Here is an 18,340-nt window from a genome sequence, read left to right as displayed (position 1 = left end):
TGGGTGGATCAACTACCATGGCAAACCATATTCTTGTCTTCTTTTCTTAGTGCACTACCAGAAGATCATTCACCGGGATATCAAGCCTTCCAATTTGCTCTTAGGAGATGATGGACATGTTAAAATTGCTGATTTTGGAGTCAGTAATCAATTTGAAGGGAACGATGCCCAGCTTTCCAGCACAGCAGGAACACCAGCCTTCATGGCACCAGAGGCCATTTCAGACACGGGCAAAAGTTTCAGTGGAAAGGTAGGTCGTGGCTCACGGCCAGTGTGTGCTGGGATCTCACAGGCCCTGCACAAAGGGTAGCACCACACCTACATCCTTTGCATTTTGCTCTCTGGCATTATGGTGTAGATTGGCATGGTGGATTGTTTTCAATTAAAATCAAAGCTCTAATTTTGTGTTCAGGCAAAACTCATGTTGGTTGTTCTGTACAGCAGGTAGATGGACTTTTGTCAAGCCCCTGCCAAGACAAGGAGGCAGGTTAGAGTCCAACAGGGCCCTTTTCCTGCTTGGCAAGGAAGGACAAAAATCCCCATTTCCTTCCAAAGTAATCATGATTCACAGAAGGTTGCTGGGCACCAAAGTCATATCTTGTTACCCTGAAAGTGAGGAATGTGGATGAATATTGTAATGCAGGTGTTAGAATAGGGTCTAGCTGTTGCTGTTAGCCTTTTTTTTTCTTTCTTTTAAACTTGGAAGAAGACTTGAAGTTCAGCTGTTCCTTGAGGTTCAGCCTGGAGCTGTCATCTTCTATAGGAAGAAAGGACTGCTCACTGGTCAGTGCCCTTCACAGCAAAGACAAGTGTGGTGATGTCTGAGCCAGCACAGTTCTCTTTCCCCACAAAGGCCATAAATGCCTTTGGGAGCCCAACTTCAGAGACACTCTGTGCAATAAAATTAAACGTAAAATGTTAAATGTGTGCAAGTAGTTCTGTGAGTCAGTGGGAAAATCCAGCTCATTTCTATCCTCTGTGTTGCATCTAATTTACTGCCTGCACTTGCTTTCTTTCAGGCACTTGATGTATGGGCCATGGGAATTACCCTGTACTGCTTTGTTTATGGGAAGGTAAGCTGGCTTTCAGATGCTGGAGCCCTGTATGAGGGTGTCTGCCTGCCTGTCTTTTTGCTCATTCCTTTCCAAATAAAGGCAAATGTTAGAAGCAGAGGTCTACTTTCCACACGCTTCTGTTTTCCCAAATCACCCTGCAGATGAGAAGGGACTTCAAGAGCTGACCCCTGTACTCAGAATGGAAAAACAGGTGTTTAAATAATAATACCTGACTCTAAATTATGCTTCAAGCTTCAAGACACAGGTCTTCAAGCAATGAAGCAGGTCAGTCAGTATCAGTATCAGTATTTCTGTGCTCCAGATAGAAAAATGTAGCAGAGAAAAGGAAAATGGTCGCGTGGTAGGCTGGATTGAGAGGGCTGCCCCAGTCACGTTCTGTATTTGTTTGGTCCCTCTGCTTTTCTTCTTTATATATTTACTTATCTTAAAGAAATGGCTTTATTTCGTGGAGGAGATTTTACTTCCATTTCCACATAAAATCCAGACAGTGCACACAGGAAGTTCACTTCTATTGAATGAATGGCAAACACCAAAGCGGTGCCAAGATCTTTGACAACTGGGAAATCTTTGTTTGTTTTACAGTGTCCTTTTATAGATGAATATATTCTGGGTCTTCATAACAAGATCAAGAGCAAGCCTGTGGAGTTCCCAGAAGAGTAAGTAAACTTTACTCAGCTACTGTAATGTAAAGATCAGTCTTTGGCATTGCTTGCTGTGCAGTATAAATGCTGGTGGATCACCACTGAGGGATGGACAGAAGCAGGTGAGGTTCTTTGCATTCTCCTGGGTCCTTCATATGAGTGTTGTGCCAGCATTGCTGTAAAAGCATTGCAGCTGCCTTTGCTGCTTATGTTTGTACATTGCAGATGAAAACTAAGGAGAATTGCTCTTGAGACTTTTGGTGGAAGTAGGGGGATTTAATTATGGGTCCACTGAGTTCTGCCTCAGCTGACTTGAGTGAAGATGCTGGAAGCTGGGATTCATTGAAATTTTGTACTTCTGCTGTCTGGCTAATAACTGGAAAGATTCAGTATGTTGGCTTTCTATAGTAATTTGTTAATTATGATAATACTCAGACCTTGGACTTGGTCTGAGTAAACACCCACAGCTTACACAGATCTACCTTGGAGCTGGGAAGTGTCTCCTGAAGGATACTTGTCCCACAGCTTGCAGAGTCCCAAACCAATCCAATGCAATCTAAGAAGATGTGGATTTGTCTTGTGTGCTGGCAAACTTGGGCTTATATGCCACTCTTTTGGAGTCTCTCTTCTTGTTCCTACTTACAAAAAGCATGATTTTTTTAGAAATAAAATTACTTGATTCAAAACAAGGATGAGGAAATTAAAAATCTAATGTAAAGTACATCTGTTATTAGAGAGGAAGGGAGAGATATTGCCAGACAACCCCAGATAATGTACAAATATCCACTGTTACATTATCTGTGATACACTCACTGAATTTTTAGACGTTCACAGTGAGGGGCTGGGCCACTGCTTCAGCAATCCCAGGCTTCCTTTTGAGTCTGCAAAGAGAAATGGGTACTTAGAATGTCCTATTTTAGACATCTGCTTTAGATAGGATGACTCATAACCCAGACTCCACTGGCTGTATTAATTACCTCTCCACTGACTGTGAAGCACAGCCGCTGCAGATAGCTCAGATGAAGCAATCTCTACTTGGGCTGATGGAGCCACACTGAGGACTGTGTGGGGCACATCTCTGCTCCTAAAGACCTAAGCACTTGTTTGGTGTCAAACACAGGCCCCAGTGGCCCTGGTCAGTGGTTTGGGTTAGTTCTGATGGTTGGTGAGATTTGGCACATAACAGGGCGTCAGGCACTGAGAGCACAAAGGCTGGCCATTCACGCTACATTGCTGTGTTTCCACCTATTGTTCTGTAGCAGATGCAGGACTTGGTCTGTAACAGCACTGCAGCAACAAATAAAAATAAATAGTTTGTTTCTCTCTAGTCTCCTTTCTAGTCTCTCTGCTTGCTTAGGTTCTGGCAGAATGCCTGTCCTCTCAGCCATCATATATTTGGGTTAGCAGTCAGCTTACAAGTGACTGTTCCCATCTGTCTCTGCAGTAAGTTATTAACATTTAACGGGCTAACTGGGTTGTGCTAAGAACATTTTCTTCATTCAGACATTTCCTCCAGCAGTAATGCAGCTCTGCAGTTTATTTGGACTTCTCAGTCACCTGGTCTCTCGATCTAAGAAAAAGCTGTACCCCTCAGTAGTCTGTTGGATAAGTAGAGCTGCTGGGTGTTGACATCTGTCTAAACCACATCTATCCATGAGATGAAATCAGTAACAAAGACGTACGTGAAGCTGGAATTCACTGGGCTGAGTCCACGCTGACCTCCCACGGAATTAGCACCTCGTTACAGTTAGGAATATTTTGGTTTCAATTTATTTCACCATGGCTACAAAAGACGCATTCCTTTGTGCAGACATGGAAATTCATTGCTTGTTCCCTGACAACCTTTGATGAAGCAGACTGTACCCATGCCGTTCCTTCCCTTCCCTTAGAGATGCTAGGGTAAATATTTATCACTCCAGTGTTCTCGTTCATGTCGTTCAGTCCTTGGTGTGACATGAGATGAACGAGGTTAGCTGCAGCTTGCACCCTGGTGATCCTGGCGTGGCTAAAAAGCACACTGGAGGAGTTTCTGGTCAGGCACGTGCTAGGAGAGCCAGAAGCTCTGCGTAGCTCTTCCTGGTAAAGAGCTGAATTTGAGGACGATATCCCCTGACCTTGCTGCCTGCAGGCGCCCTGTAAAGCGATGTATGGGATTGACAAATCCCTCAGCATCAAATGGGTGCTGAACTCTGTGGTGCTTGGTGTTTTCCTGAAAGCTGTTACAGTGCTGTGACTATGAGAAATTGCAGATGGCACAGACTTTTCAAATGAAAAATGACATGGGCTACAAGATGAACCCTGACAGAATAGAGAGAAGGGAAAACAGAGGCAGGGTAAGGCAGTCAGTTACCTAGTTATAACCCACTAGGAGCTTTGCAGTCTTATTTGCAGGGCTTTTCCTTATAGCATTCATCCTGTTGTGTAGAAATCAGTGTGGTGCCAGAAATGTTAGGTGATTATTTAATCTATATCTTGTATTTTAAGTTAACGTGTTGCTAGTTTGGCACAGATCTGATGTTAAATATTTTACAAACACCACTGCACTTCTGTCTCAGAGTGGTCCTCCTTCAGGAGTCTGTTTATTTTGACCTGCTAAATGCTCTTTCACTCTCCATAGCTGCTCCTCTGTGCCTGGACCTCATCTTAAGAACAGCACAGTTCTTCCCAGTCCCACCTAAAACATCACCTGGACTGCAGCCTTGGATGTGGGAAGTCTCTGAGAACTCCTCCTGCCATTCCCCATGTCTGGGCTGTATTGCCTGTTCACTGTAGATACTTGATGTTCGCTCTAAATCGCTCTCACCTTCTGTCCCTTCCCACTGTGTTTTCTTGTGGTTGTTTGCGAAAGATCCCATAACCCAAATGCACGTAAAGTACTCATAAATTATTGAACAGCAGCTATGATTTCATCAGACTAAAATATCCCTTATTATGATTTGATCTTCATGCAGTTTTATGATAGTTTATTCCTTCCTCTTCTTGGGGAGGGTGCAGAGGAGGTGGGCACAGTACCTGGTTCTCATCAGTGTTTTGAATCTGATGTTAGCACTGAAATCCAGCTGTCAAGTGACATTTTATGTTGCCAAATCCATCCCCATGCACATACACACTTCATTGAAAGGCATTTGTGATACAGGTTTTCAAGAACCTAAAGCAGTTGTGTCATATGAGGCATTTTATTTCAGTAGCACTTTCTGATCGTACAGATCAAGTGTGTTTTTAAAGATATGGCTTACATCATTAGCAACAGAAGTCATTGAAGTCTTCAGACTAGAGATGGGAGGGCCAGCAGGACCGAGGGCTTAATGAGAACAGAGTGGCTTCTGGGTTCAGGCAGTCTTATCATTTAGTCTTAGAAACAGTGCTGAGAAGTCAGATATATTTCCATCTCTTAGTCACATCTGTTCCTTTCCTCCTTTCATTATCCTGGGACTGAGCTGTACAGGTAAGAAATGCATAGCTGTGTTAGTTGGCAGAAGAGTGTAACTAAATATTTTAGCAGTGACCATCATGTCTGAGAAGGAACCAAGAAAACTAAATCTTCCTTTTTCTAGCTGGTTTGCAGAGAAAATGCCTTTCGAGCAGCTTTTCTAACAAGTAACTGCAGGAGGGGCTATGCGTGCCTGGGGCACTGGCAGTTCTCTTGTTAACTGTATGCTGCTGTTTTCTTTACTCAGATTACAGATAAGTGATGAGCTCAAGGAGCTGATCTTACGCATGCTTGATAAAAATCCAGAAACAAGGATAACAGTCCCTGAAATTAAGGTAAATTGAGCATTGATATTGCAGTCTTTTGTCTCAACTGATTTTTTTGTTCCTTTGATACCTCCTAATGGGGCAGAGCTGTTCCCAATATTTGTTTTGTGAGCTTTTTCTGGCAAACTGACACAGAAAGGGAGAGTGCTCATTTTGCACTGTTCTATTGCTGCTGCTTGCTTGGGGAATATTGACAAAAGCTCTCTTGTTTACTTATTTAAATTAAAATTACTCAAAATCTGGCTGATTCAGTGAATCCCCAGTAGAATCAACATTGTCGTGGGAACTGTGAGCTGCAGAGGCCATATTGTGAATGCTAGACCTGTGTTACAGGGGCTGGCAATGCCTTCCTTGTCTAGTACTTGTGTGGCGATGGTCTCAAGGCATCACATTTGCTTCTATCAGTATTACTTGGGGGATGCCTATTAACACAGAGAACAAATAGTCCTGACAGAGCACAGTGCTTTGCAGAGTTTGCTTTCATTCTGTTTTAGCACGTGCTTTCTGTCCTCCTTTCACCTCTCACTGAAGCCTTGAATCAGCAGTATTTCTCAGGGACCCATTAGCATCCCTTAGAGGGCACACTACTATTCTCTGCTTTGTTTCAGGCCAACACCAACACATTTTCTGCTAAAGCTGATGATAGGAAAGTTGAACTTTGAGAAGAAAGGTGACATCCCTTCCCTCCATGCCCAGGAAGCCACAGCCAGTGGTAGTGGGAAGTGCTTTGGAGGTGCATTCATTGATTTTGAGTGGCAGACTTTGAGCAGTCTGTGTTCCTCCCCATGTAGGTACATCCATGGCTAACCAAGGGTGGTGAGGAGCCTCTGCCCCTGGAAGAGGAGCACTGTACTGTGGTGGAGGTTACAGAGGAGGAAGTGAAGAACTCAGTGAAGACCATCCCAAGTTTGCCTGCTGTGGTATGTATAAACCAGAGCAGTTCATTTGAATGAGCCAAGAGCATGACACTTTGAAGCTCTCAACTGGTAAAGGAGGTTTAGAGGGTACATGTGTGCTCCTGGCCCAGGAGAGCTCTGGGGCTGCCTTCTTACTTATGAGCAATAGGCAGCAGTCAGCTGCACAAAAGATGTGCTTTGACTCTTGCCAGCAATGGTCTGTGTCCAGGAATCTGAGCTCACTGCCTAAGCAAATGATGCTGAGACTGCTTGGAAGTGGCTGTTTCATGGGTTTTTCTGGTACGTGCTCTAGATGTAATGCTGTTAAGTGTCTGCTGAATTATTAAAGAAGCTGTTGTTTGACTCCTTTCAACTAACTTCAGGGGGATGTTCTCAGCAGTCTGTTTTTCTTCCTCAAAGATCCTAGTGAAGGCCATGCTAAGAAAACGCTCCTTTGGAAATCCATTTGAAGTTCAGACCAGGCGGGAGGAGAGGTCCATGTCTGCTCCAGGGAACCTGCTGATGTATGTATATGCAGCCTTGCCTGGCTCTGTGTGCAGTGTAAAAGTGCACAGGAGAGACAAGGGAAGCCATTTACAAATATTTTCCCTATCATTTAAGGACAAAACTCGCTTTTGCCTAAAATATTGAGGCTGAATTCTGCTTCAAGTCTTCCAGGGTTAAAATACAATGCAGTAAAACAAGCTTGAAGGCTCCTTATAGATGGAATTATTTCTCTGAGGTGGTTTTGGCCTAAACACACTTAAGGTACTAAGCTTGGCCTGGTTTTTAAGCTGTTAGTTAGTATGCTGTGATCAAAGATCCACTTGAGATAGGTGGACAAAAATAAGGGTATCTATTGGGTGCTTTAATCTTCTTTCCTTTTCCTGGATAATAAAAAGGTATCAGATGAACAGCTTTTGAGTTTTATAAGCTAGAAATGAAATGATGTGGTTTGTCTGGTGTCCAAGTCTGGGTGTCTGAACTGGCAGGCACCATGAAGTTGTATAGGCAGAGAGCAGAGAACACTTGGACATGACTTTTTCACTTGAGAAGAAAAAGGAGCCAGCTGAATGGCTCACTCTTTGGAATTCAGAGGAGGAAACAGTTAATCTTTTAGCTGAATTTTCCCTGATTTCTTCCTGGTCTCCTTATTACGTGTAAACAGCAAGCTAGGCTCTGGTTTTGGAAACGTTATGTGCAGAAATTGTATGGGCAGAAGTCTTTGTAATATGAGGAGGTCTTTTGTGTTTGCAGTAGCTTTTGTTTCTTTAGAGGATGCCAGTAAGGCATTAGTGATCTGAAGGAATTTTTAAGTTAGTATTGGCAGGGGGAAAGGCTACTTTAGCTCTGCTTAGACCTGGAAGACTCAGTCCTCTCCACACTTCTGTGTATTACTTTGCTTAATAGCACAGAAAAGTTAAAAAGGCAGCTGTTGGAATGGCAGGCACATTCACCAGGGAGTCAGAGGGGAATTAAAATGAAAAAACTCTTTTGCAACGCCTGCCTGTCCCATGCACACCTACAAGCTGTGTGTGAGAGCTGCTGTCTGCCACTTCAACCCCTTGGGGCACTGGGGCTGAGTGTCCTGGCAGCCCAGACAAGAGGCAGGCAGTCACCTCTGGCTCTGCCTTTCGTACAGAACCCCCCAGAAGTTGCAGTGGTTCATCAAGCCTTGCAGGTCCTGCAGACCACGGCCAGGTTCAGCCTTGTTGTTTTATAGTATATATATATAGTATAGTATAGTATAGTATAGTATAGTATAGTATTGTATAGATCAGTATGCAAAGACACACTGATCACTACTTAATTTTTCCAGTTGCAGTATATATACAGAGGCTTTTTTTTTTTTAAGCCAGCTGTTCATTGTTCAAAGCTAAGTTCTGGGTTTCTGTTCGTATTTGCCATATTTCTTCTGCTTGCTCTAGATTTCTCCTAATTGAGTCAGCACTGGTTTCACTACATTTTATTATGCTCATTTATTGCAACTACTACCTATCAAGTTAATTGCTGTGTTTTGACAGACCCAATTTACTTTCCCATTATGGCTGCTACTGCTATTGATGACACGTGGCTGTATGGGGAATCAGTCTCTATTTAGGAAGCCTGCCCTACTCTGAGAGAGCTGTCACTGTCCTTAGGGCCTTTCTGTGCATGTAGGGTGGAACTGAGCAAGCCAGGAGGGAAATGTGGCTGACAGCTGAGCCAAGTCTCACACCAGGAATAGCTTCTCCCAAAGTGGCACAGAGGTACCTGCTCTATGAGGGCCTTGTGCTGAGAAAGTCCTGGGGCTTGCTGCTATGGGGCTGCTCAAAAATACACTGCAGAGATCGCTAAGGCCAGCTATGTTTTCAGCATCATCTTTAACAAGGTAACACTTACAGACTGGGTTTACATTTGCCTGGCATTTCTACTTAAAATACTGCCTTGGTCTCTGCTGGTGTTCAGCATCAGTTTCTTCAGTCAGGAAGATTTCGGATAGGTAGCGTAGATTCTGTCAGAACAGAGCCAAACCCAACCAATAGCCACATTAATTCTCATTCTGAAGAGAGTTGTTTGTCTCGTGGAAGAGCTGTGTCCCACGGTGCAGGTAGCTGTTCTCACAATCTGACTAAATCACCAAATGTGGCGTGGGATTTTCTTCTGTCAAAGACTCACCATCAGGAGGATTCTGTAGTGACAGACCCCGTGCTCACATGCCTCTGCCTGCGCTGAGCTATCAGTGCATCACCCATGGTACATGCTGCTAACGCTGTGACCGTGGCGGGACCCTCAGAATGCCAAACAGAGAGGCCCAGGTAAGTGCTTATGGCTGTCAGCAGTGTGCTGGAAGCAGCCAGGGGTTTTTGGCAGAGGTAGGAGCTGAAGTGGGTTTGTGTCAGTGCTAGCAGTGCTCATCCTCATCTCTCCTTTGGGCTGCAAGTAGACTTAACTGATGCTCTGTCCACCATTTCATTCTGCTTGCTAGGCTTGTTAGGTGCAGAAATACAAGCTTGTTTGCCTGCTGTCACTGTCTTCATGATCACTTTTTTCCTTTGTCTCATTATTTTGCTCTCAGGGACAGATTCCTCTTAAACACATCTATATATTTGCATCCATCTTTAAGGTAATTTGGTGTTTATATTTCCCCCAGGTGCTGTAGAAATTCTCCCCCCTCAGCCTGTGTGACTTGTGCAGTAGTGACAGCATTCTGCTCCATCCTCCCTTCCTATAGGAGCAATTTTACTGCAGTAATTCTCTGTATGTGTGACACTAATGTTTATATATACTTTTCCATTGCTACTATTCATCATTCTTTTGTGTTTCCTTCTGAGAGGAAGGGATGAAAGAAGCCTTGCTCGTGAGGCATGGTCTTTTTTCATTCAAGACTTGTTTCAGAAGTGAAGGCACAGCACAGCTGTGGTCCTTTGCATCTGACATGGCTTGAAGAAGCAGCCTCCAGCTAGAGGAACCTAAAATGTCCTGAGGAGCTGGTCAGGCCCAGAAGGAAGTCCACAGTCCTCAGTTAACCTAAGGTTCACACACAGCCTCCCTCGGGTCAGCAGCGGTGCTTGCGGTTCATAGAAAACCACTTCCAAGTGATGGAAGGGGCCCTCTTTTGCTTATGGTTTTCTGTAAACAAGCAGAAATCCAAACTTCCCTGCATCTCTTCTCCCTCACAGCTTGCCTGTGTTCTTGGAAGAGAGGAATAGGACATCAGCAGCCCAAATGAGGGCAGAACTTTGGTGTTTAACAGTTGACTCAGTGGGCGCTGGGAAGGTGTGAAGCATTTCCCAGGAGTGAGCATGCTCTCATTCAGCTCCCTGCAGGTTTTCCCACTCCTTTGCTGTTCTGTACCGCAGATGTTTAGGCTGCAGGTGCTGTGTGCTCTTGATGGACACACAAGCCCATATAAATACTAAGAGGCTGTGATATTTTTGTGGTTGCTCTGGTTAGCAGCAGTGCAATCTGGATAATAGTACAGTTTGGGCTTTACTTACACATGGTTTAAGAATGCAGCAGGAATAGTCTTACTTCCTCAAAAGAGACATTTAGTGGAGACTCACGTTCAGCCTCAGGCCTCACACATGAGCCCTGGCTCCCATGCAGAGCATGAACTCCTCGATCTCTGCTGCTATGCATACAGACTGAGTTTAGTGAACATTCATAGCACTGTGCGGACATCGTGTCAGCTTCCTTTGTGCTGCACCCCTCCTAAGGCAAAAGCTGCTTGGGGTGGCAGTGAGCATTGGGTGCAGGACAGGCAGGGAGCCATACTGTGCTGAGCAGGGAGCTCAGGGTGGTGCAGTGTTTAAGGAGGGGGACGATAAGCAGTGAAGAAGGGGCTGCTTTTGGACTCCTTGTAAACAGTCCATGCTCAGAGTTCAGGGTCGGGTTTGTCACAGATGCAGAATTTTGATGATTTCTTTGTTTGTTTTTATTTTGGAGGGTGAAGCAGAGTGAAAAAGCACTGAAAAATGTCGCAGGGCTATCCAGGGAAGTGTAAAACTGCAAAGTCACATAGCACTGCAGCGCACTGAGCTGGGATATCCCTAGTCTGTCTACATGGTACCAGCACAGCAGGCTGGTTTGTTGCTATTCCCTCTTACTGTTTAACACTATTGACCCAGGTTGCCTGTTGGAAAAAACACAGCTTGCTTGATTTTTTTTTTTTTTTTTTTTTTTTTTTTTGCATACTTACCTCTAATCTCTCTGTTTCTGTGCTGTTCATGTAGAAAACAAGGGAGCAGAGAAGGAGGCAGGGACTCAGAGCTGCCTGATGTGTGTGAAGATGAAGCTACATCCTGAAGCCACGTGGCTGTTGCAGGCTGGTTGCTCACGTGCTGCTGCTGCTGTACCCATCGTGGTGTTTGGCACACATCTGCTCACATCGCAAAGTCCAGGGCCTGCAAAGCAAAAAGCAAAACGGACCAACCTAGCAAACTGAAAAGGAGGAAAAGAGCAGCAATAAAGAAACGAGCGAGCCTCAGCTGGCAGAGGGCTGGCTTGGCCTCTTGGGCAGCTGTGTTCCTCATGCGAGGTGTCCGTGTGCTCCTGTGTGTGCCTTGCTCTCCACTTGTGCTTCACGTGTGAGCTTTGTAGTTGGGTGTCTTGACCAATGAATGTTTTTCTTTGCAATGCAACAAACCAAACGTTGTCTCGTGGGTCGTTCACCCTGGAGACCTTTTTCTTGCTTTTTTTTTTTCATCCTCTGTTTCAAAGATCAGGAAAAAAAACCCGACATCAAAGCGAGGTCTTCTATCAGAGAGCAACTCTTACTGCACTCATAAAGCATTCTGTGTACCAGGACACAGTCCTGTTCAGTTGGTGATAACATGTCTATGGATAGCAGTTACAGAAGGCTGAGATCTTCCTTTTGGTGTTTACACTGTCACTCTCTATGCCTTTTTTTCCCTCCTCCTCTTGACCCTTAATGTAAACCCTGCCAGCATTGATAGCTTTGTTCATGGCAGTGTTGTAAACTATAACAACTACATGATATTTCCTGTATGTGCAATGAGCCTTTGGATGCCACAGGGCTGAACCACCAGGACACACTGTTACACGTGAAGGCTTAGTGCACAGGAGACATCTGCTGATGAACTCTTCCCAAGGAGCTGTGATTTCATTCCATCACCTGCTCCCAGTCCTGTGCACATGGGTGTCGTTGTGAAGTGTAAAAAGAAGTGACAGGTTTGGCATTTATCCCATTTAAGGGTGATGTCCTTTCACACACATCTCTTAGCTCCTTTAAAATGTGTGCCTGATGCTTTTCAACTCCGATTTCCTGGTAAATGACCCAAAATGGGAGAGCTCTTGAGGATGGGAAACATTATGGAAGGGGTTTAAAGCTAAGGAAGGTTACAGAACACAAATGGGATAAAAATGAAAACTTGATCTGTTGTTGCTTAAGACCATAGTTTTTAATTTTAAGACTGTAATTTTATGCACGTGCTGATGCTGCTGATGGCAATCCATAGATTGCTTCCAAACTTGGGATTAGAAGCTTCATCTCTACGTTTGGCAACAGGTGAGAATCTGCACTCGAGGAGCAGATGCACTCCTTTCATCGGCTGCTGCCTGCACAGGCTGTGTGTAATCAGGAATTTCGCTCTTGCACGCCGAGAGTAAAAGCCAGTGACATCAATCCATCACAGTGCACGCCGGTGTTTTCCTTTGAGCTGTCGGGGGTCTAAGCATGCCTCCAGAAGGTCGACAGACTGAATTCTTGTACTTAAAGGACACGATTCAATTTGGTTCCTTACTGACTTTTTTAGGTTAACCATGAGGGCTTGGGGCTTGAGTCCCTCTGATTCTTTTGTGCCAGGGGATATGCATACAAGGATGATTAATAGCAACTGGTATACTAATTTTCCCATTCTGTTCACTGTAGATTAGTTTGGTTCCTAACGATTTTGTAGCTTGGCTTTGCTTCCAGTGCCTTCTGCTTGCCAGCCCCTGCCTGCCACCTCTTCACCCTCCCCTCTGCTCGTCTCCAGCTGCCTCGCAGTGCTGGTGGGAACCCAGAGGCAGTCTGCAGCCTGGGCTGTGCCCCGCGTCCTGCCTGTAAATACTGGCCAAGGCTCGTGGCTTGGGGTGTATTCTTGGAGTTAAGGTATTTTGTCAAGGAGACCTTCCATTTTTAAATCAGGGAGCAGGATTATATCCTGTAAATGTTAACCGCTCTGGGGCTGTATTCTGCATCACTTGCACGCAGGTGTTCTAGCAAGCCTGCATTTGTCCCTCTGCATGCACCTGCAGTGCACTCAGCATCCCCCGAGGGCTGTGACTGTGCTTCAGCCTAGCACTGTGATCCATCCCTGCGCAGTGGAGCACTTGAACGTGTGCCAGAGCCATGTTGACTCATGATGAAGATTTAAACGCTGCAATAGGGAAGGAAAACCAAGGTGGAACCTTAGCGAGTCTGAGAGCACGCTGGGGCTCTGCGAACGCAGAAGGACGTGTTGGGACAAACTGCACAGGGGGGGTGGTTGTGCATGGAATGTCTGCACACAGCTGGCCACGTTTGGGGCAAATGAGTCTTCAGTGGGTCAGAGCGTGAGGGCACCATCATTGGGTCCTGCTGAGCAGCCTCAGGGGAAAGGCAGCAGCAGTGGGCAGAAAGAAGTCCCTAAGGCTGGCCACAAAGGCAGGGGGATAAGGAGAGTGGGAGAAGAGAGCAGCTGTAATCCTTGTCAGCTTGGGTCTGCTGAGGTCTGAGCAACGCTTGGGTGGTGCTCACAGAGCTGTAAGGCCACAAATGAGGTTTTATTTATTGTGCTTTTTAACAGATGGTAGGGGGGAGAAGTTTGCTAACGCAGGTGGTTGTTGGGTTACTCTAAAAATGTGCAGCTGGGGGAATTAATGGGGGTGAGGTGGCTGGGAAGCTGCTCAACTAATGAGACCAAGCAAATAATTACAGCTTTATCTCTAGTAACTGGTAACTAGAGCACTGCTGTAGTTTTGGAGAATTGAGGAGAGTGGGTATTTGTTGTGATTATCCCAAAGTCTGCTTTGGAAAATTGCCTTTTTTGGCAAGAGAAATCCTTCTGGAGCTGTTTCTGCAGGTCCAGGGAACAGAAAGTATCACAGAGCTGAGCTTTTGTCAGACCTTGTTTCTCTAGCCAACCTGCCAGCTTTGTGGGTTTGCCCTTCTATCTCCAGAAACTGCACATGTCAAAATGTGGGAGCAGCACAAGCAGCAAGCACTGCTGGAGTTGATCCAGGAGCTCTGTGTGACTTCTGCAGGAATGCTTCGTTCACTGAGCTGCAGTGAAACTCTTGCTCGTTTTTACGTGTGTCAGGGCAGCTAGGAGCATTGCTGCTCGTACTGTGAAGTAAAGGATTCAAGAGAGAATCTGCTCGTGACAAACGCCCCTGGCAAGGCAGCCCTTTTGTTCACTCTAGAAAGTCGTTAGCTGGATGTCCAAATATTTGCCTGTGTCCTCGCTGTGAGCACGGGATGGGATTTGGGGTGGCAGGGCTGCTGGCAGTGAGTGGGTGCTGTGGGCACTCGTGGATGCTTTAGTGTTTCCTCTGCCCGAACCCTGCTGGCGGTGCTGCTCTGCTAACGGGTGCCTGACGGCTGTGCTGTGCAGAGGGCTCCTCCTGACGGCAGGCTGCTCTGGTCAGCCTTTAAGCTTGGGGATGGGCCCAGCACGGGAAGCTTTGATGGCAGTTTCTCATTTGGAGCATCTCTCTGATCTCCAGGGGGTCGTTTGTTCCTCTCGCTCCGTTAACAGCTGCAGCTCTGCAGTTTGGGGGGCAGTCAATCACAGGACAGGATCACTGAGGTTGGGAAAGATCTCCAAGGTCATCCCGTTCACCTACCACCAATATTCCCCACCAAACCGCGTCCCTCGGTAGCACAGCTAAATGTTTCTTGAACACCTCCAGGGGCGGTGCCTCCCCACCTCCCTGCACAGCCCATTCCAGAGAGAAATTATTCCTGCTGTCCAACCTGAATCTCCCCTGGTGTAACCTGCGGCCGTTCCTCCTGCTGGCAGCTCTGTGCTGATACACGCCAGGATGCTGTTGGCCTTCTTGGCTACCTGAGCATGCTGTGCTAAGTAAAAATCCTCATTTAATATCTCCTGGCTGGTATGAAGGAATGCTACAGTGTGTGCCTGACATATTGGCAGGAAAACATTGCTGTGAATGCCACACTTGCAAATAGATGAGCTTTGCAGCTATTTAATGACACGTCACAGCAGATCTACGTAGATAACAACTCACAGCACTTAAGAAGCTGCCTCAGCCAGCCGTGTGTGTGTGTGCTGTCCCTGCTCTTGCACAGTGATTTCCAGTGGTGCAGCTCCAGGAATCGGATGTTCCTTCACTGTTCTCACAGTCACGTTGCTGCCTGCTTGTGCTGCTGTTCTGCAGTGAGATGGACCTGGCCTGGGAGAGGGAAAGCTCTGCCTGCGGGTTGTGTCTGAACGAGGGAGGGATGTGCAGAGGACAGAGGGCTGCAGAGCTGTGGAGCCCTGCCAAGAGCAGGAGCACACTGTTGTCTGGGCTCTGGGGACAGGAGGCATCAAAACCTGATGTGTAGGTGTAACTTAGTTTGGGTTCTCAAATTCTCCCCCTTACCAGGGCTGAGCAAAGCAGTGAAAGGGATTTCTTTGCTGGCCCTGTAGGCCACATGCTGAGCAGCACGCTGGGTGCTCTGAAAAACCATCAGCTCAAGAAAAAAAAGAAAAGCTATGACTTTTCAGGATATAATTCTCATCCTGCGTGCCGTAACCTTGCTGCTGTTACCTGATTTCCACCTGTTGTTAGTGTTTAAGTCTCTTGTTCTGCTCGGTGTGAAGTATGACAGTGTGTGCTCTGACTCCAGCATGATGTATGTGCACTCAGTACAGTAATGGCACGTGGCCGTTACTCTGTAAATATGTACCATGAATAGAGAGGCTATTTTTTGCATGCTTTTGTACTCTAGAACCAAAAAGAAAATGACAATAAAGTCCACAGAAATGAAGCGTGGTGTGAATGTGGCTCCTGACGCAGTCCCTGTGCCGGGGGACGGCCGTGCCTCCGCTCCAAGGGTTTCCTCACTGCCTCTGAAGGCTGTGGATGGGGACGTAGCTGGCGGTAATGCGGTGGTGCAGGGCTTGAAAGCCGCTCCCCCTCATTTTCCTTTAAATGGATTCTGTTTCCAAACGGATTTCTCCAGCAGCAAATTAGAATTTCATGCCTATTATAATGTTTATTCAGAGCTGACTTCTACTCTAACGCTGTTCCAAGTAGTAATTATTACAAATTAAGGTGGCATGAGGGAATAATAATAACGTGTTTCAGCAGGAGGGTGACCAGCAGCGAGCAGCAGGATTTCCTCTGCAGGGAAGCGAGAGGTGAATTTCCTGGAATATAACAGAGCAGGAAGAAGCCCTTTTCTTTCATAAAGGAATTTCCAGAGATATCCTGAAATGAAGGAGCAACTGCCAGGAGCCACCAGGCGTTCTTTGCTCGGCTGAATCAGATGTTGCACCGCTAATGCAATCTGAATGCACATTCTTTGTGCCCCATTTATTTTAATGCTTCTGGGAGAGCACGTAGCCGCCATCGCCAGCAGCATCCCAGCACCCGGCCATCCCTGTGCCTGTGGCTCTCTTTGTTCCGGCAGGAGCAACCTCTCAGGAACAGAGATTTTGTTTTTCAGCCAAAACAGACCATTTCCTGATACTTCCCCTCCCCCCCCCCCCCCCTTTTTTTTTCCTAGAGTCCAACATTAGACAGCGATTTCCTTCCTCTCAGGAGGCACTGAGTGCTGCAGCTCACACACGTCAGCACACAGCCGAGGTGCTGCTTCACTGAGCTGCTCCTACGCCCCATCTCTACAAGCTCTAGAAGAATGAATTGCTAAACCTGCTTTATGCTTTTGATGCATCTTTTATTGCAGCAGTGGCTAACATTTTTCAAACATCCACGCTCGTTAAGTACCAATTACTAATTACTACTTCAAGAAAATCAGCCTGTACAGGAGAGTTATAACCTGAGAGCAGTGCAGAGGTGCGCACAGACAGTAATCTGTTTAGAATGAAGTACAGATAAAAAAGCTTAATTAAGTGACTTCAAATGACTCAATCACACCTGTCAGCCTCGCAGCATTCAGGCAGCGATGTCTGATAAGCATTAATAAAATGAGCTTCACTGGTCAGTAGGAAAAAAAGACACTGCACAATAAAAATAAATCAACATAAACTGACGTAGGAGAAAGTGGCTGAGTTGCTGATTTCCTCCTGTGGCTTCTGCGTCAGCTGGCTGAGCAGCACAGCACACTCCTTGCTTAACCACGAGCCACCTCTTCTCTGTATTCATATAACCTTACAGAAATGCTTTGTTTATGTCAAGGTTGTTCAAACAACGTTAAGGCCAGGAAGGTGTCAGGTTATCCAACCAAGGACTCATTCCCAAGCACTGCTGTCAGAGCTGTCTTTCCCCAGACAACCAAGGCTTTTCCTGTCCCTTATTCCCATATTTGCTAGGCTGGTGCAAAGTGACACAGCTCCACACAGCTCTCTCCAGCAGCATTCAGTGTGGATCCTGGCAGGACTGTGTAGGGAAGGCACCAGAGATGCTTTGGAAAGATAAACCCCATCATTTGAAGCGAGCCATCCCAATGTTCACTGTTGCCTTTTGGGCTTTTCCATTACAGTAACTGTTGCTGTTTCTTTATTTTTTTACTCTTCCCTTCAACGTCTCTCAGCACATCCTGCAGCTTCTTACAGTTCTGTGTCAGGAACACCAAGCTCTCTTTGAAGTTGCTGGTGCCACGCTCCCTGCAGACGTTTTCCAGCCCATCAAACCACTGCACAACCTTCTCCAGCTCGGCCTGCACAGCTCTCTGCTCCTCCAGCTCTGCACGCAGTGCCTGCCCGGCGGCCGCCTCGGCCCTGCACTGCTGCTGCAGCTGGGAGATCTCATCCTGCAGAGCACAGAACTCCTCCTGGCTGTAGGGGTACTGCTGGTGCACCCTGTCCTCGGGGAGCAGCACGTTGTCAGGGATGCTGAGCACCAGCTGCAGGAGCACCTCTTCCATCTTTCTGAAGAGCTGGTCGAAGCGGGCCTTCATGAAGTGCAGGAACTTCTCCGTGCTCCTGCGGATCTCGAAGCGGCTGATCTGGACGTCCGGCAGCGCCTCGAGTTTCTTCAGGATGACGCTCTCCACCACCACCATCATCTCGAAGAGGTAATCCTGGAACGCCAGGTAGATGCGCAGCATGCACGTCTGCGGGGTGAACCCGAAGAACTGCGTCTCGTAGGCCATGGGGTGGACCGACATGGCGGCGGGAGGGCGGCCCGGGGGGCGGCGAAGGGAGGGTGGTCGGGGCCTGGAAGTGCGCGGGGAGCCGGAGGGGAGCCGGTTCACCTCCTCGCGCTCTTACCACGGAAACTGGGACGGGAAGGAGCTGCTCCGCCACCTCCCACCCGCTCCCCTCAGACGGCCCGATCTACTCAGGTCGAGCTTCCCGCTTCGTTCGAACTCCCT

The 18,340-nt window shown here is 46.7% G+C and overlaps 2 protein-coding genes across 8 annotated transcripts in view; one reads left to right on the top strand and one right to left on the bottom strand.

Annotated features, from left to right (window-relative positions):
* Window positions 1–15,829, top strand: part of CAMKK1 (calcium/calmodulin dependent protein kinase kinase 1) — an 87,545-nt gene extending 71,716 nt beyond the window's left edge. For 4 of the 7 annotated variants that reach the window (XM_042830191.1, XM_042830190.1, XM_042830192.1 and 1 more), the window contains 7 exons: window positions 51–250; window positions 1,020–1,073; window positions 1,659–1,732; window positions 5,395–5,482; window positions 6,265–6,393; window positions 6,790–6,893; window positions 9,503–15,829. In XM_042830191.1, coding sequence (XP_042686125.1) covers window positions 51–250; window positions 1,020–1,073; window positions 1,659–1,732; window positions 5,395–5,482; window positions 6,265–6,393; window positions 6,790–6,893; window positions 9,503–9,695 — 842 coding nt within the window. In that variant the 3' untranslated portion in view covers window positions 9,696–15,829. The remainder of the gene's footprint in view (window positions 1–50; window positions 251–1,019; window positions 1,074–1,658; window positions 1,733–5,394; window positions 5,483–6,264; window positions 6,394–6,789; window positions 6,894–9,502) is intronic. The other 3 variants (XM_042830194.1, XM_042830196.1, XM_042830195.1) reach the window with 3 other exon arrangements.
* Window positions 15,830–16,701: 872 nt separating this feature from the next.
* MIS12 (MIS12 kinetochore complex component) lies at window positions 16,702–18,310 on the bottom strand. The gene has a single exon (XM_042830174.1). It carries the CDS (start codon window positions 18,131–18,133, stop codon window positions 17,501–17,503), a length of 633 nt encoding a protein of 210 aa, XP_042686108.1. The 5' UTR covers window positions 18,134–18,310; the 3' UTR covers window positions 16,702–17,500.
* Window positions 18,311–18,340: the final 30 nt, after the last annotated feature.

Source organism: Centrocercus urophasianus, unplaced genomic scaffold (genome assembly GCF_019232065.1).
Source record: "Centrocercus urophasianus isolate 14NV4802_14NV808 unplaced genomic scaffold, USGS_Curo_1.0 seq_33, whole genome shotgun sequence".
NCBI lineage: Eukaryota > Metazoa > Chordata > Aves > Galliformes > Phasianidae > Centrocercus > Centrocercus urophasianus.
This window is presented reverse-complemented; position numbering and strand designations above follow the sequence as displayed.